The following is a 13,108-nucleotide window of genomic DNA, read 5'->3' as shown; positions in this document are numbered from 1 at the left end:
GCTGGACCAGGAGCAGAGGACTGAAGCCCAGGCAGGCAGAGTTCAGCAGCTAGGCAAACTTGGCCCTCCCAGGCTGGGCTTAGGGAGATGTAGGCTTGCTGCATTGCTTGAGTTGGCAGTACTCCAGGGGTGGATCTCCTCTGATGAGCTGGGCAGATATCACCATCGCTGTTTCTTAGAGTTCTGGGCCGGTGGCACTCAGGGCTCTGTATGGGTTGGACAGGTGGGGGTGGGGCAGAACCTTTAGCCAGGTGCTCGGAGAGCCTGGCTATGCCCTGCGGGCACCTGGGAAAAGGCTCCAACAGCTGAGCTAGTGTGGCTGGACTCATTGCGTGGCTGGAGCAAGCCCAGGCTAAGCACTGCACACCAGCAGCCCGCTGGGCTTGAGGGCAGGGATTGGAATTCACCCATTGCTGCGGCTTTGTCCAAGGAAAGTGCTGTGTGGCTCTGCCTGGATGCACTGTAACCCGAAGGGGCAGAACAGGGCGAGTGGCCGAGGGCTGAGCAAGGCTCACGCAGCCCAGCCTCCACTGTTGGCCTTCCCTGGCCCTGTGATTCCTGGTCGAGCTCTGCCTGTCTCCTATCTGGCCTAAGTGGTACCAGGTAACACACTCTGGTGCATCGGGCAGCTCTGTGGGGCTGGAGGCATGAATAGGCAGGTCAAGTGACCCTCTGCCAACCCAACACTGACTTCTCAGAGCCTGGCCAGCCTGCCTGGGGTTGCTTCGGCCCTTCAACTTCTCTCTCCAGAATGTGTGCAGCAGACAGGCACTTAGCTTGGGGGAACCTTGGCATCAGGGACCGGATGGGAAGGCAGGAGAGTGGTGGTTAAATGAGGTGTGCTAGGAAGCTTCATCCCAAATGAAAATGTGGGCTGCCTCTTGCCAGACTTGTCTAGTGCATTTTGCTGCTTTCAGGGCTGGATGTAGACAGGGGCTCCTGGACCTGGTGTGAGCTAGGACTGAGCAAGCCCAGCTTAGTGCCAGCTTGTGCTGGGTCCAGGAGCTACCCCTGCTGTGGCTCTGCAGTTTTTAAATGTAGTAAGAGAGGGACTGCCTGTGTGCCTGACTCACTACATTTAAACTGCAGAGCGGCAGCAGCTGCTGGAGGCTTCCAACCCTATTGACTACACAATTAGCTGGTTACTTGTTTCTTAACCTCCCTAGTGCTGCAGTATTTTTGTTCTGTTACCTTTGTTTAGGGATGGGATTTTTCAAAAGCACATAATGGCAGTTTGGTGCCTAATTTGCATTGACTTTCAATAGGTGGTACCAAGCTTGTGAACTCCTGGACTCACAACAATACAGTCTACAGAAACACAAACAGAAGATGTTTAATGTTTCTAACCCAGATAACTTATGGACACTTTTTAAGAAGAGCAAATTGCCTCTCTTAAACATGGACCTCTCTTGAATTTACTGTGGTGGTCACACTTTACAAAGGCATCTGTGGCAAAAGAATTTTAATGTATGAGCAGAGTGCATGGTACACAACAGAAGAGTATCTCTGAACTAAACCAAGTACTGTAGAGGTTTGTCTTGCAGTTAGCATGAACTCATTGTGCCTGCCTTGCTTTTTCAATTTGGCTGGAGGGGAGGGTGTTAATCTGCATTAATATATAGATTGTACCTTTCACAGTAGGGCTCTGTTGGGAGAGAACAGCTGCACTGTTGAATAGAATATATATTTTTTATGGTTAATCCCCCTCCCCCCCCCAAAAACACACAACAACCCAGTCCTACATGTGCATCCTACACTTGTGCAGAATAAGATCACTTAATTGTAGGTTATAAAGTGTTCATTATTCTAAAGTGAAAAGCCTCTTCACCACTCCACACCCCAAAACTATAAACACATCGAGTTTTATACACACAACAGATGATTAAAGTATGAGAAATGGGAGTTGCTTCCAGATTCTTCCATTCTGTCCTTTCATGTAGAAGTTGAAAATGACCTTGACGCTTTGAGATCATTTGCATGTTCCCTCAGCACATCTTCACACTGCATAGTAGAACAGAAAAACAGGGTATTTCCTTCCTAGGCTAATGGCTTATGTTGAGAGATGTGTAGAGTGATATTAGAGATTTCCAGTATTTGAGCAGGTGGTCCTAGAAATATAAAAGATTTTAAACAGCTAGAAAACATTCAATGTATGATTCTGAAATGACAACAGTAAACCCAACAACAGTTGGAAACAAATAGTTATTAGCTTTCATGTCTTCCCAGGGAAGACATCAGTTGGTTTTGTTTTTGTAATTTTTATGGTTCCTGTGGATTTTTAGGGCATTGCAGAAGCAGGATATTTGGTGTGGCCAAGTTTGCTTACTAGCAGATTAAAATGGACAAAAGCAGAGCATGGTGAGTTAACTCATCATAACCAATATGATAGTCCTCAGAACTTCCTTTGTCCTTGGTGTCTTCATCGAGGGATCCTGCCTGCTGCTGTCAGCCCCCCTGTGTTGAAATACCATTTTATCTTTCTGATTGCTTTAAGAAGCACAGTCTAAAATAAACAGCAGCATCTGTGCAGTGGTTAGAGTTGTTGTTGATTGCCATTTTCTTATTGCCTCGAGGGTTCTAAGCTCACATTCACCAGTAGAATTTATGAGCCAGAACACTACATTTCTGATCCTTTAAACTGGCAAGTGAAATGAGTTTGATGGTCTCTATTGCGTTCTGACAGGCTCTGGTTTTAGATTTGCATCTTCCAAGTGTTTTCATGTGTTTGTAGCATGATTGTGAACAATATGCTGTATTATTGGATGAACACTTCCCTTTTTTGTGTGGGTAGTTCTTTAGGTGCAACTTTGTTAACTGTGTAGTGACTCTGGAATTCTCTGTGCCCTACAGAGCATTTGAATCAAAAGCTCAGGCTACCATGAACTGTATAGGGCACTCTCACTTTGGGGGAAAAAATAAAATGCATCAAACCACCAAACCAAGTTGCTCTTCATTGATGGTAGAAGACTTTCATGGTGGTGTTCCAAACCCAAGATCAAATCAGAATTTTAAGTGACTTCTGTCAATATCAGTGGAGGCAAAAACCACTGCATACTATATGTGAGTTATGCTGAGCTGGTGAAATATTCATAACAGTGCTTTCATTCTTGCATTGATGGAAATAAATTATGTAACATTTCAGTACAAACAGAAATTAGGTACTCAGATGCCAAGATAGACACCTTAGACATATAAACAAAACTAGCCCCAGATGCATGGTGCTGCTGTTTTTTCTGTAAATCATAATCCTGTAATCTCGGGTATCCTCTGTGAATTTATATGAGAACAAAATACAGTTTGTGGAGCCAGCCACAGAACCTTTGAAAAAGCCACATATAGGAAGATAACCCATTAAATTCATTGCATGGAATACATACATCCTTCTGTGCATTGGGCTAAGTGAGGATGATGCCAATACAATTGGGGTGTGATCATACAATTCCATATGTAGGAGCAATGAAAAATCCCCATGCCCCAGGTATTTTAATGAGTTTGGCCTCATCAAATTTCTAAATGCAGATTATATTGCCATTTAATGATAACAGGACATGTAAGGAAGTAGAGAGAAGCATTATCTCCTCCAGAGCTAATCCTTTCCAATCCATCATATGCAGTCATTGTGCTCCCAAAGGCATAGGAGTATGTTAGAAATAGTATAACTGGAGTGAGGGGGATTCCTCAGCAGAAAAATAGTGCATCTGAGTAGAATGGCACTTCCTTCATTGACCTTGCAACCATGTTTGAGGGTATTAGTCTTTGGTACTTTCTTGAATAGTGACTGAATTACTGAGTCAGTCTAATCTTGCTTGCCTTATTTATCTAAGTGGTCCCATTGATGTCAGTGGGATACCTGCCTGGATGAAGTGAGCAGCATTTACCCCCCTCAAAATACATGTATCTTGAGGAAAGCCAATCAAGGCCCAAATACTATCCTGTTCAAGGTAAAATAGCTAAACCAGGTTGACTATTTTATTTGTCATCTGTAAGTCATTACTGAAACTTGAAAATACTCCTTTGTAGTGTAATGACACCCCTATTAATGCATGGGAGGGGCAGAGACTCCTAAGTGTGATGGCCATTCCAGAACAACTGGAAATGTGAGGATAATTACTGCAAACTTGCTGGATGTTACAGGCTACATTACGTTGTTCTTTAACTCTGCTTTGCAGTCTGCATTCTGCTTTTATTGAAGTCTGGCCATTCACGGAGAGTTGAGCAACTCAGTAGGTGGGTGTGCAATATACTGTGCTAAACACACACACAACTTGCTAAGCAGAGTGTCACTAACGAGGGAATGACTGACCAAGCAAAATACATTTTCTTAAACATGAGAGAGGTGTCAAGCCTTTTCTTTATCCCCAGGCTTTTCTTTATCCCCAGCAGTTACAATGGACCAGTTTCATTAAGCTGGATACAGTTATGAGCCAAATCAGTAAGGAGAGGGACATTAAACAAACTTGAATGATATTAGGAATTGTCTAAATACTTTTTACGAGATGCCCAAAAAGCTGCAATTGAGAGAGAAGGCAGGCTACCCAGGTTAAAAAAGACAAACAAACCTGTCTTTGGGGAAAATAAAACCAACAAAACAAATGGCGGGGAAAGGGAAAATTGGTAGCAATGAATGTAAACTAGGAAGTGGCAGAAGTGTTTAGTAAACATTTGAGCTAGATTTTTGGAAATTGAGTTAATGTATTCATTAGTTATGTTGATTTACTTTTCCATTCCAACAATAAACTAAGGAGGATGTTAAACAGAAGCTATTCAGACAGACATTTTTAAATAAGTAAGGTCAGGTAACTTGCATCAAAACATTTTTAAAAGAAGGGGTGAGATGCTGTCAGGAATGTTAATGCTGCTGTTTGGGATGGATGTTTTTCCCCCTCCACTTGCCCTTGGAGCACAGGTGAGAGCACAGAGAACTGGAACAAAGCTAATGCTGTGCACATATTTTAAGAGTAAATGGAGATGGCCTGGGTGGTGTGTGTGTGTGTGTGTGTGTGTTTGGGGGTTTTTTTGTTTGTTTTTTAAGGCCCATCAGCTTGTCTTTGATTGCAGGCAAAATAGTGGAATGGCTGATACAGGCTGACTTTATTAATGCCAGCCAATTTGGGCTTATGGAAAGGTCATACATGTAGAACAATGAATGTACTTACAGGATTGTGCACTCTGTCCTTGGAAGCAGTTATCCTAGAAAAATACAGAGGGGCTGTGTCTAGACTGGCAAGTTTTTCCGCAAAATCATCTGCTTTTGCGGAAAAACTTGCCAGCTGTCTACACTGGCCGCTTGAATTTCTGGAAAAGCACTGATGATCTCATGTAAAATCATCACTGCTTTTCCTGAAAAACTATGCTGCTCCCGTTTGGGCAAAAGTCTTTTTCCAAAAGACTTTTGCGCAAAAGGGCCATTGTAGACAGCATAGTACTGTTTTCCGCAAAAAAGCCCCGATCGCAAAAAAGGCAATCAGGGCTTTTTTTGCGGAAGACCGCGTCTAGATTGGCCACAGACGCTTTTCCGCAAAAAGTGCTTTTGTGGAAAAGCATCCTGCCAATCTAGACGTGCTTTTCCGAAAATGCTTTTAATGGAAAACTTTTCCGTTAAAAGCATTTTTGGAAATTCATGCCAGTGTAGACGTAGCCTGGATGTACATAGCAGATAATCAGGTGAATACAAACTCCAAAGTGTGGTGCTGTGGCCAAAGAGGTGAATGTGCTTCTCAGATGGTCAAACTCAGTGCTCACCTGTTCACGTTGCCTCTGTATTTGGCATTGGTGTGACTGCTGCTGGTATCTGTTGTCCAATTCTGTTAATGCTTCAAGGATGTTGAAACATTTAAGAAGGTTCAAAGAGCCATGATGACCTCTAAAGACTAGAAAACATGTCATAACAAAAGACTGAACTCCTGGATGGGTACTGTATGGGGTTATTAATGGTTAACTGGTTAACTGTGGCAGGGGGCTGTTCCAGTCCAGCTGCAGAAATCAGGGATGGGCCAGCTCCACTCCCTGTCCTCATGTTTAATCAGTTAGCTGTTTAAACTTCACATTTACTGGTTGACCAATTAAATGGGATTTAAAATCCCTACTATTGGATGACTTGGTCAGTCTGTAAGTATCTACTTTGGGGAAAAGAAATGTGGACAATTTATACTATTGACTTGTTATACTTTTGTAGAGGAAAAGCCCTCTATTACCAATTTTAGACTAGAAATACTGTGGAAAATTAACAATGAAGGCAAATAATCATTAGAATGACTGAAGAGTTGTGGCGGATTCTCCATCACTAGCAATTTTTACATCAATCTTGAACATTTAAATACATTTAGCAACCATAGATATAGTGCTTGAAGCAGAAATTCTGTGAAGTCCTATCTTCTGAGTCATGTAAGAGGTAAGATTTTTTTTTTATAAAAAAGATATCTTTAAAAAAATCATAGATCTGGCAATTGAGAGCATGCTTTTAGGGCTATGTCTAGACTACAGGGAACATTCAAAAGAGGATATGCAAATTCTGCAGAATTTTCAAAAGTGAAAATAGCCTAAATGCGTGGGTTTTTCGGCCTCCTCTCTCCCTTTTTTCAAAAAGCCCGGTAAACCTCATTTTTTGAATCTTCCCCGTAGTCTAGACGAGCCCTTAATTACAGTATCTTTACTCCCTATTAAATCTTATTGGAACTGCATAACAGTAGCTCCTTCTTATTTTCCTTGCTTAGCAGTTAAGTGAGCCCAGAAGTCAGGAATTCTCCATATTCCCTTGTATACAGTCTCTTGGGATATTAGCAATTTTTCTTGCACAGTTCAGCCAGAGCAAAGAAGGAAGAAGAGGTGATAATTGCAGAATTCCACAAATATTGGCATATTAGAACACATTTTTAATCATAATTAAGAGTATATAGTTCATAAACTTCAGTTTCGGTAGCAGAGAGATTTTAATCTAGTTCTGGTGAGTTGAGTTTTTACCGATTGATGCAGTTTTCCCCAATAAAGTTTCTAATTTCAGATTCTTTTCCGCTTTTTTTTTTTTCCATATGTCAGTATCACATTCCTCTTCTTAATTCTGGCTTGAGATGCTTGACTCTGATTTCATCTTAAGAAATAGTCAATGTTGGTATCTAGAAGCGTTACATTAGAAGTGGGCAACATGACTTGAGAGACTAACCTACTATGTTAAATACATTCAGTAGTTGCGGGATTTAAATATTGTCTTTCTGGATTTTTTTCAGTTACAGACTAGCATGGCTACCACTCTGAGAATTTCAAACAATGTTTACATAGGTGTTGATGGCTTAATATAAGAGAATCTTTAACAAGTTTTTTGGAGTGTTATCTAAAATGCTCATCTTAGGGTTGTTGGATTTTTTTTTTTAAATCCTGTGTTACTAATTAATACATGATCTATTGTATTGTAGTAAGGCCAGATCTTTGTTTTCTGAGTTCTGTCTCATGAGTAGTTAGGTGTGATTCTAGTTTTGTAGGATGAAACCGTATATGCATCCTCTTTTGAAATATGCATCTATCTACAAACCCTGAAGTCATGTGTTAATTTGTTCTGGGGCTTCTACTCTTTGAGTAGGTGACACACAAGGTGAAAATTTCAAAGCAGGAGAACTTTATCTGTTTTTACAGCGTGGATCCTAAACATTTCCCAGAGAAACTTTATAAGCCTTAGTAAATGCCTTTTACTCTCCTTTCAAGTGTCATTAAATATTATATTAATCATGCTCTTCTTGCAAATACTATTTCTAGTTGACTCATAGATTTGTTTAGCATCTTAAAGTTGAACTGTGTGTGGATAATATGCTTTTTGGTGTATTAGCTTGGGGTGTTGGAAAAGAAGAGGAGGAGGAAGATGATACATGTACTCCAAGGGTAGTGTTAATTTTCTTTTTTTAATTTCATATTAAATATTGTAAGCATTGCTTCTTGTTTACTATCCCTTGTTTTAATGCAGTGCTCACCAACCAGTAGATCAGGATCTACTGGAAAATCTTGGAGCCTCTGACAGGTGATCCTGACTAGTTCGTTTGGGAGGCTATCAAGTGCTGTCATGTCAGCTGTTCCTCTCCCCACTGCTCTGCTGCTCCTGCCCAGAGCCTCAGAGCTGCCTCTTAGGAGCCTCCTGCTTGTTGTGCAGGATAGGGGAGACAGAGGCAGGGGGCACATGTCACTCTGTCCCCCTCTCCTGTACCCCATCTCCACAGAGTAAAGAGGGTGTGGCCTCTGTGAAGGGGCAGGGCAGGGGTGTTTGGGTTTGAGAGGGATCCTGAACTGACTGAAATTCAAAAAGTGGTCTTGTGCTTAAAAACGTTGACTACTGTTTTAATAAATTTTCTTCCACACATGAACTGTTATATGCAGGGCTCGACAATCTATTGAATCTACTCGCCCGTGGCTAGTAGATATCAGCCCAGCGCCCCGTTTACCGGCATCGCATGCATGCGCAGTGCAGGGCTGGCAAGCGGCTTTCGCCGCGGTTCGTCAAGCCCTGGTTATATGTATGTATTTTGTTAGTGTATGGATGTGCACCACCAGTACAACCTCAATATTGGTGTTACACAATAAATTTCAACCTATGCAAAAGAAAATGCAACACCTCCACCCGCAGGATAGAAAATGTTAGAGGGAATGCTGGATCCAAGATAGAGAAGGATGTCTAAGTGTTTCGGAATTTTTTTTACCCTACATTCGTGTCTGTCACTGAATTCTGGGGCATGCTAGCCTTCCCTTGGTAAAGCACTCCTGACCTGTAAACAGTTGATTCAGAAAGTCAAAAGTTCCAACATGATGATGGAATGGTGGGCGAAAGTGATAACAGAACACTGGCAAATGGTAACAATGAAAACACTGAAAATTGAATTAATTTTGAAGTGGGCATTGGTATTGAAAAGCTCTGTTAAGGCACTCATTAATGAGTATCTCAAAGTTTCCATATTACAAGTCCATTTCAAAAACCAGCTTGAAAGGGAATCTGCAGAACTTAATTTCATTTACAAGTTTGATACCTACAATAGAGGTTTAAACAAAGGCCTTAACGGGATTACCTGCTACGTTCCACGTCCTAATGACAGAAAAAGCCAAACACCAAGTTCTTAGAGTGGGTTCTAAGAACCCACTTATCAGCTTCGTTTAGCATGGACCCTATTTTCCCATTTTTTTTCTCCTTTCCATTTCCTACCCATCCCTGCTCTTTATTTGCTATTTATTTGGAAACTGGACCCCTTAAACTCCATTTTTCTGAAGAAGTGGGTTGTGCCCATGAAAGCTCATGATGCCATCTCAAATTTTTGTTAATCCTGCAGCTCCTTAGAGACTATTAGTCTGTAATTGAAAAAACAACTAACAGCTATCGCTCTGAAACATCTGTTAGGACCATTTCAGTGGTGCCATCAGGACAGAGGTTGTGAAGCTACCGTCCATGGCTTTCCTGGCTCTGGCCAGTTAGACTCTGGGCTCAAGCTGGTACTGCAGCCCTGCCGCGAGGAGTTGGTTTTCCAGCCCTACACATGCGGCCCCCACCCCCATAGCTGAAGTACCAGCACTTGCTCCCTGCTGCAGCGGGGAGCCCTGAGCCTGGCAGGCTGGATTGGGGCAGACCAGGGCTAGATCCAGTCTGGGCTCTGGAGAAAATGGCAGCACCAGGAACCTCTTGCCTAGAAGCTTTTCTCCCCTGCTGCTCCCATTGCATGGAATCTTTGTCAGTGCTACCCCTATGGCTTCCAGAGGAGTACTACATCAGTTTATGGGGTTTTTTTTCTGGCATTTGTGAAAGACCTTGTCATAGTGGATTTCCCTCTATAAAAGCCCAGGTTCTATTGTTTCCATCTACTTAACATGCTAAGACCTAGCATAACTATTTTCATGTCTCCTGTACTCCTCCAGGAGTTGGCATTGGCAAGGGCTCCCTCAGATGCCCTCACTCAAGTGGACCCATTACCTACTATATGTCTTCCCTCCAATTCCCCTTCTCAACAGGGAAATTCTCAAAATAAGAAGAGACCAGGCAAGGATCATCTTCATAGCCCCTTGCTGGACACAGCAACCATGGTTCCCTTGCTTGCAATCCCAATCATGCAATCCAAAGATCCTTTTCCAACCAAAGTTTCACACCCACAGTTTCTAACACTGCACCTGAAAGTCTGGTACCTAGTTGGTTCTCAGAGCTACAGTGCTCCACCCAGGTACAAAAGGCACTTCTCCACATTCCCTTAACTCAAGACACATAGGGACAAATGGTCACGATTTGTCTGCTAGGCTACTTCTGCAACATAGGTCCAGAGACAGTCCCAATACCTGTGATACTTGACAACCTATTGCACCTTAAATTCCCATCTCTCCATCAGTTCAATTAAGGGACATTTGGCCACTATCGCAACATGATATATGAAGATTGATGACACCAGTCTTTGCACATCCCACGATGAAGTGATTCCTGAAAGGCCTCCAAATGTTATAACCATTCCACATACACCTCGGAACTTACATTTGGTGCTAAGCTCCCTCATACAACCCTCATTTGAACACATGGCTACATGCTCGCTTCTTCACCTATCCTTGGAAATGACATTCCTAGTGGCAATAACATCAGCCCATCAGGTGGGGGAAATGGCTGCCCTAATGCAAACTTTCCCCTCTCCCCCCAAAGATAAGGTGTCTCTGTTCACCCATCCCAAGGACCAATCATCTTTCCACATCAACCAGGCCATCCACTTACCTGTGGTCTTCCCCAAGCCTCATGCCAATGCTTTCGAAGCACAAATGCATACCCTTGATGTATGTAGAACCAGACTTTTCAGAGTGTCCTCTAAACTCTTCATTTTTATCATAGAATGCAACAAGGGACAGCAGATATCATCCCCAAAACTGTCACACTGGATCTCAGACCACATCAAAATGTTGCAACCAAAACCAATTGTCACCACCTACCTCAATTTGTGTGCACTTCCCCAGGGCAGAAGCCACATTGTAACCTGCTCTGCTCCATGGACCTCAGACCAAACCTTTGCCAGGCGCTGTGCACTTTCTTGGGGACCTTTCCTCCACCAGAGTGGCAAGGGTTGTCTTGTCAATGGCCTACTTGCCTGATCTGAAGTCCCTACTTCTATAGGATACCTTGCTTTCCGGTCACCTGCTGTGAAGCACCCACAGGAAAGTCTCTTCAAGAAAAGGAGGTTACTCCCCTTTAGCAGTAACTGATGTTCTTTGAGATGAGTGTCCCTGTGGGTGCGCCACCACCCTCCCTTCCTCTCCTCTACTTTGGACTCCTTTTTGTGGTCAGGTATCCAGGTGAAGAAGGAACTGATGGGAGAGTGGCCATGCATGTGTAGTAGTCCTGAGTAGAATCCATGTGCCTCCCTTGCTGCTCATGTATGGTTTCCTTCCCTCCCCTCATGCACTGTTGTGAAGAATCCAGTCTGTGGCACTGGGCACGCAGACATTTGCTTTGGCGCACCCACAGGGATTCTCATCTTGAATTCCAGTTACTGCTAAAAGTGAGTAACCTCCTCTTCCACCTCCCCATTCTCCTTCCTGCTCTGCAGCAGTGTGGAGGGTGAGAGGTGCAGGCAGGAACCGGTTCATGTGGGAAGCTGGCTTTCAAGCTGTCTCGTTACGTGTATTGGCTTTGGCAGAGCCATCTCCCCTTCTCCCTCCCCTCTCCCCCGCTGCACCCTCTCTATCAGCAGTATAGGAGGGAGGCATGTAGGATGCTCGTGTAGCCTCTGTTGGCAGGGAGCTTGGGCCACTCCCTCCTGCCTCTGTCTAATAGCTTACACATAGCCTTGCATTGGCATTGATCCATTTCCAACAGCAGCATACTTCTTGACCAAATCTCAGTGGCAGAAGTTGCTTACCCTCCTTTCCCTGTCAGAGGAGAAAGCAAAGTCTGTTGGTTAGCAGGGTACCTCATTTAATAAAGGGAAAAGGGAACTGTTCAGAGTGAGGAAAGTTTTGTTTTGTTTGTTTCTTCCCTTTTCTCCATATATAAAAAAATTGCGGGCATATGGAAACTATTTACACTGGAGCATGCTATGCTCTTATGAATGAAAATATTGGGAGTTCCTGCAGTTTCATTCTGGATCATTCTGGATGCCTTGTGTAAGCAGGCCAGCTGGCTTTTTTTTTTTAAGGAAATGTCTGTAAGTTACATCAGAGTAGGGAAAATATTACCATCTGTTCAGTTCAGCTGGAATATTTCTTCACATCCTTTGTACTATGAACTTCACAAAAAATGAAAATATTTTTGGTTGAGGGAGTGTGTTCTTTTACACTGAATGCTCAGCACTTTATTAAATCCTTTCCCATTAGCGGAACACTTGCAGAGTTAGCAGATTCTGTTGTGTTCCAGGAAAAAAGGGAAGTGCAAATGAATCCATTCTTGATAACTGGAATTAATTTTAGAAACTCTTCATACAGTGAATAAGCCTTCTGAAAAATCATGCATCCAGTTCATGGGGATGAACTTTTAACTGAAGCTTTGAGCCACTTTCCATACAAGAACAATTTATTTTATATGTGGGTTTTCTTTTTCAGAGAGTAAAAGGCAATCTAGTTTGTTTAGCTTTTCTTAAAATATTGTCATCTCTAAACTTAAAATATTGAGTCAGCTAAAACTTTCAGACAGAGAAGAAGAACTTAAACTGTTGTAATTCTTCTTCCGCTACCTACTTCCATCTTCAAATACATTGCATCTGCATGTTGAGGCGAAGACTGACATGCGGTGGTGGAAGCAGTCTGCCTTTCACTCAGAAGATTATGAGAATCCGGTGGAGAGATCTTCCTATCTGACTGACATGAATGGTAAATACAACTGGAGCTGGTCTACAGCATGATTTGAGTGGAGTGAAGGGTTACATTAGTCTATATCACTGTTATCAGGGGAGCAGTGAAGAAATTAGTTACCTGGATGGCTGCCAAACAAGAGTCAGTCTCATTTCATATTTATTATTATTTTAGCCAAATAATACTAGTTCCTTGGGATTTTAGATGAACTTTCTGGTACCCAGTGGGAATGAACAGACAGTGTAAATGGAGTTCCACAATAGGATACTTAATCAGTCTTCCATTCTGTGTGGGACTAGCACGGATATGTTTTGGGCAGAGAGAAAACAGC

At 42.7% G+C, this 13,108-nt stretch overlaps 1 protein-coding gene across 4 annotated transcripts in view; it reads left to right on the top strand.

Annotated features, from left to right (window-relative positions):
• TPCN1 (two pore segment channel 1) overlaps positions 1–13,108 on the top strand; it is a 72,442-nt gene that overhangs the window by 8,765 nt on the left and 50,569 nt on the right. The window contains exon 1 of one of the 4 annotated variants that reach the window (XM_075898210.2): positions 5,523–12,795. The exons of the other annotated variants lie outside the window; for them this stretch is intronic. Coding sequence (XP_075754325.1) covers positions 12,711–12,795 — 85 coding nt within the window. The 5' untranslated portion in view covers positions 5,523–12,710. Of the gene's footprint in view, positions 1–5,522; positions 12,796–13,108 lie in introns of those variants that run through there. 4 annotated transcript variants of the gene reach the window in all.

Source organism: Pelodiscus sinensis, chromosome Z (assembly GCF_052426305.1).
Source record: "Pelodiscus sinensis isolate ZL-2025 chromosome Z, ASM5242630v1, whole genome shotgun sequence".
Lineage (NCBI taxonomy): Eukaryota > Metazoa > Chordata > Testudines > Trionychidae > Pelodiscus > Pelodiscus sinensis.
This window is presented reverse-complemented; position numbering and strand designations above follow the sequence as displayed.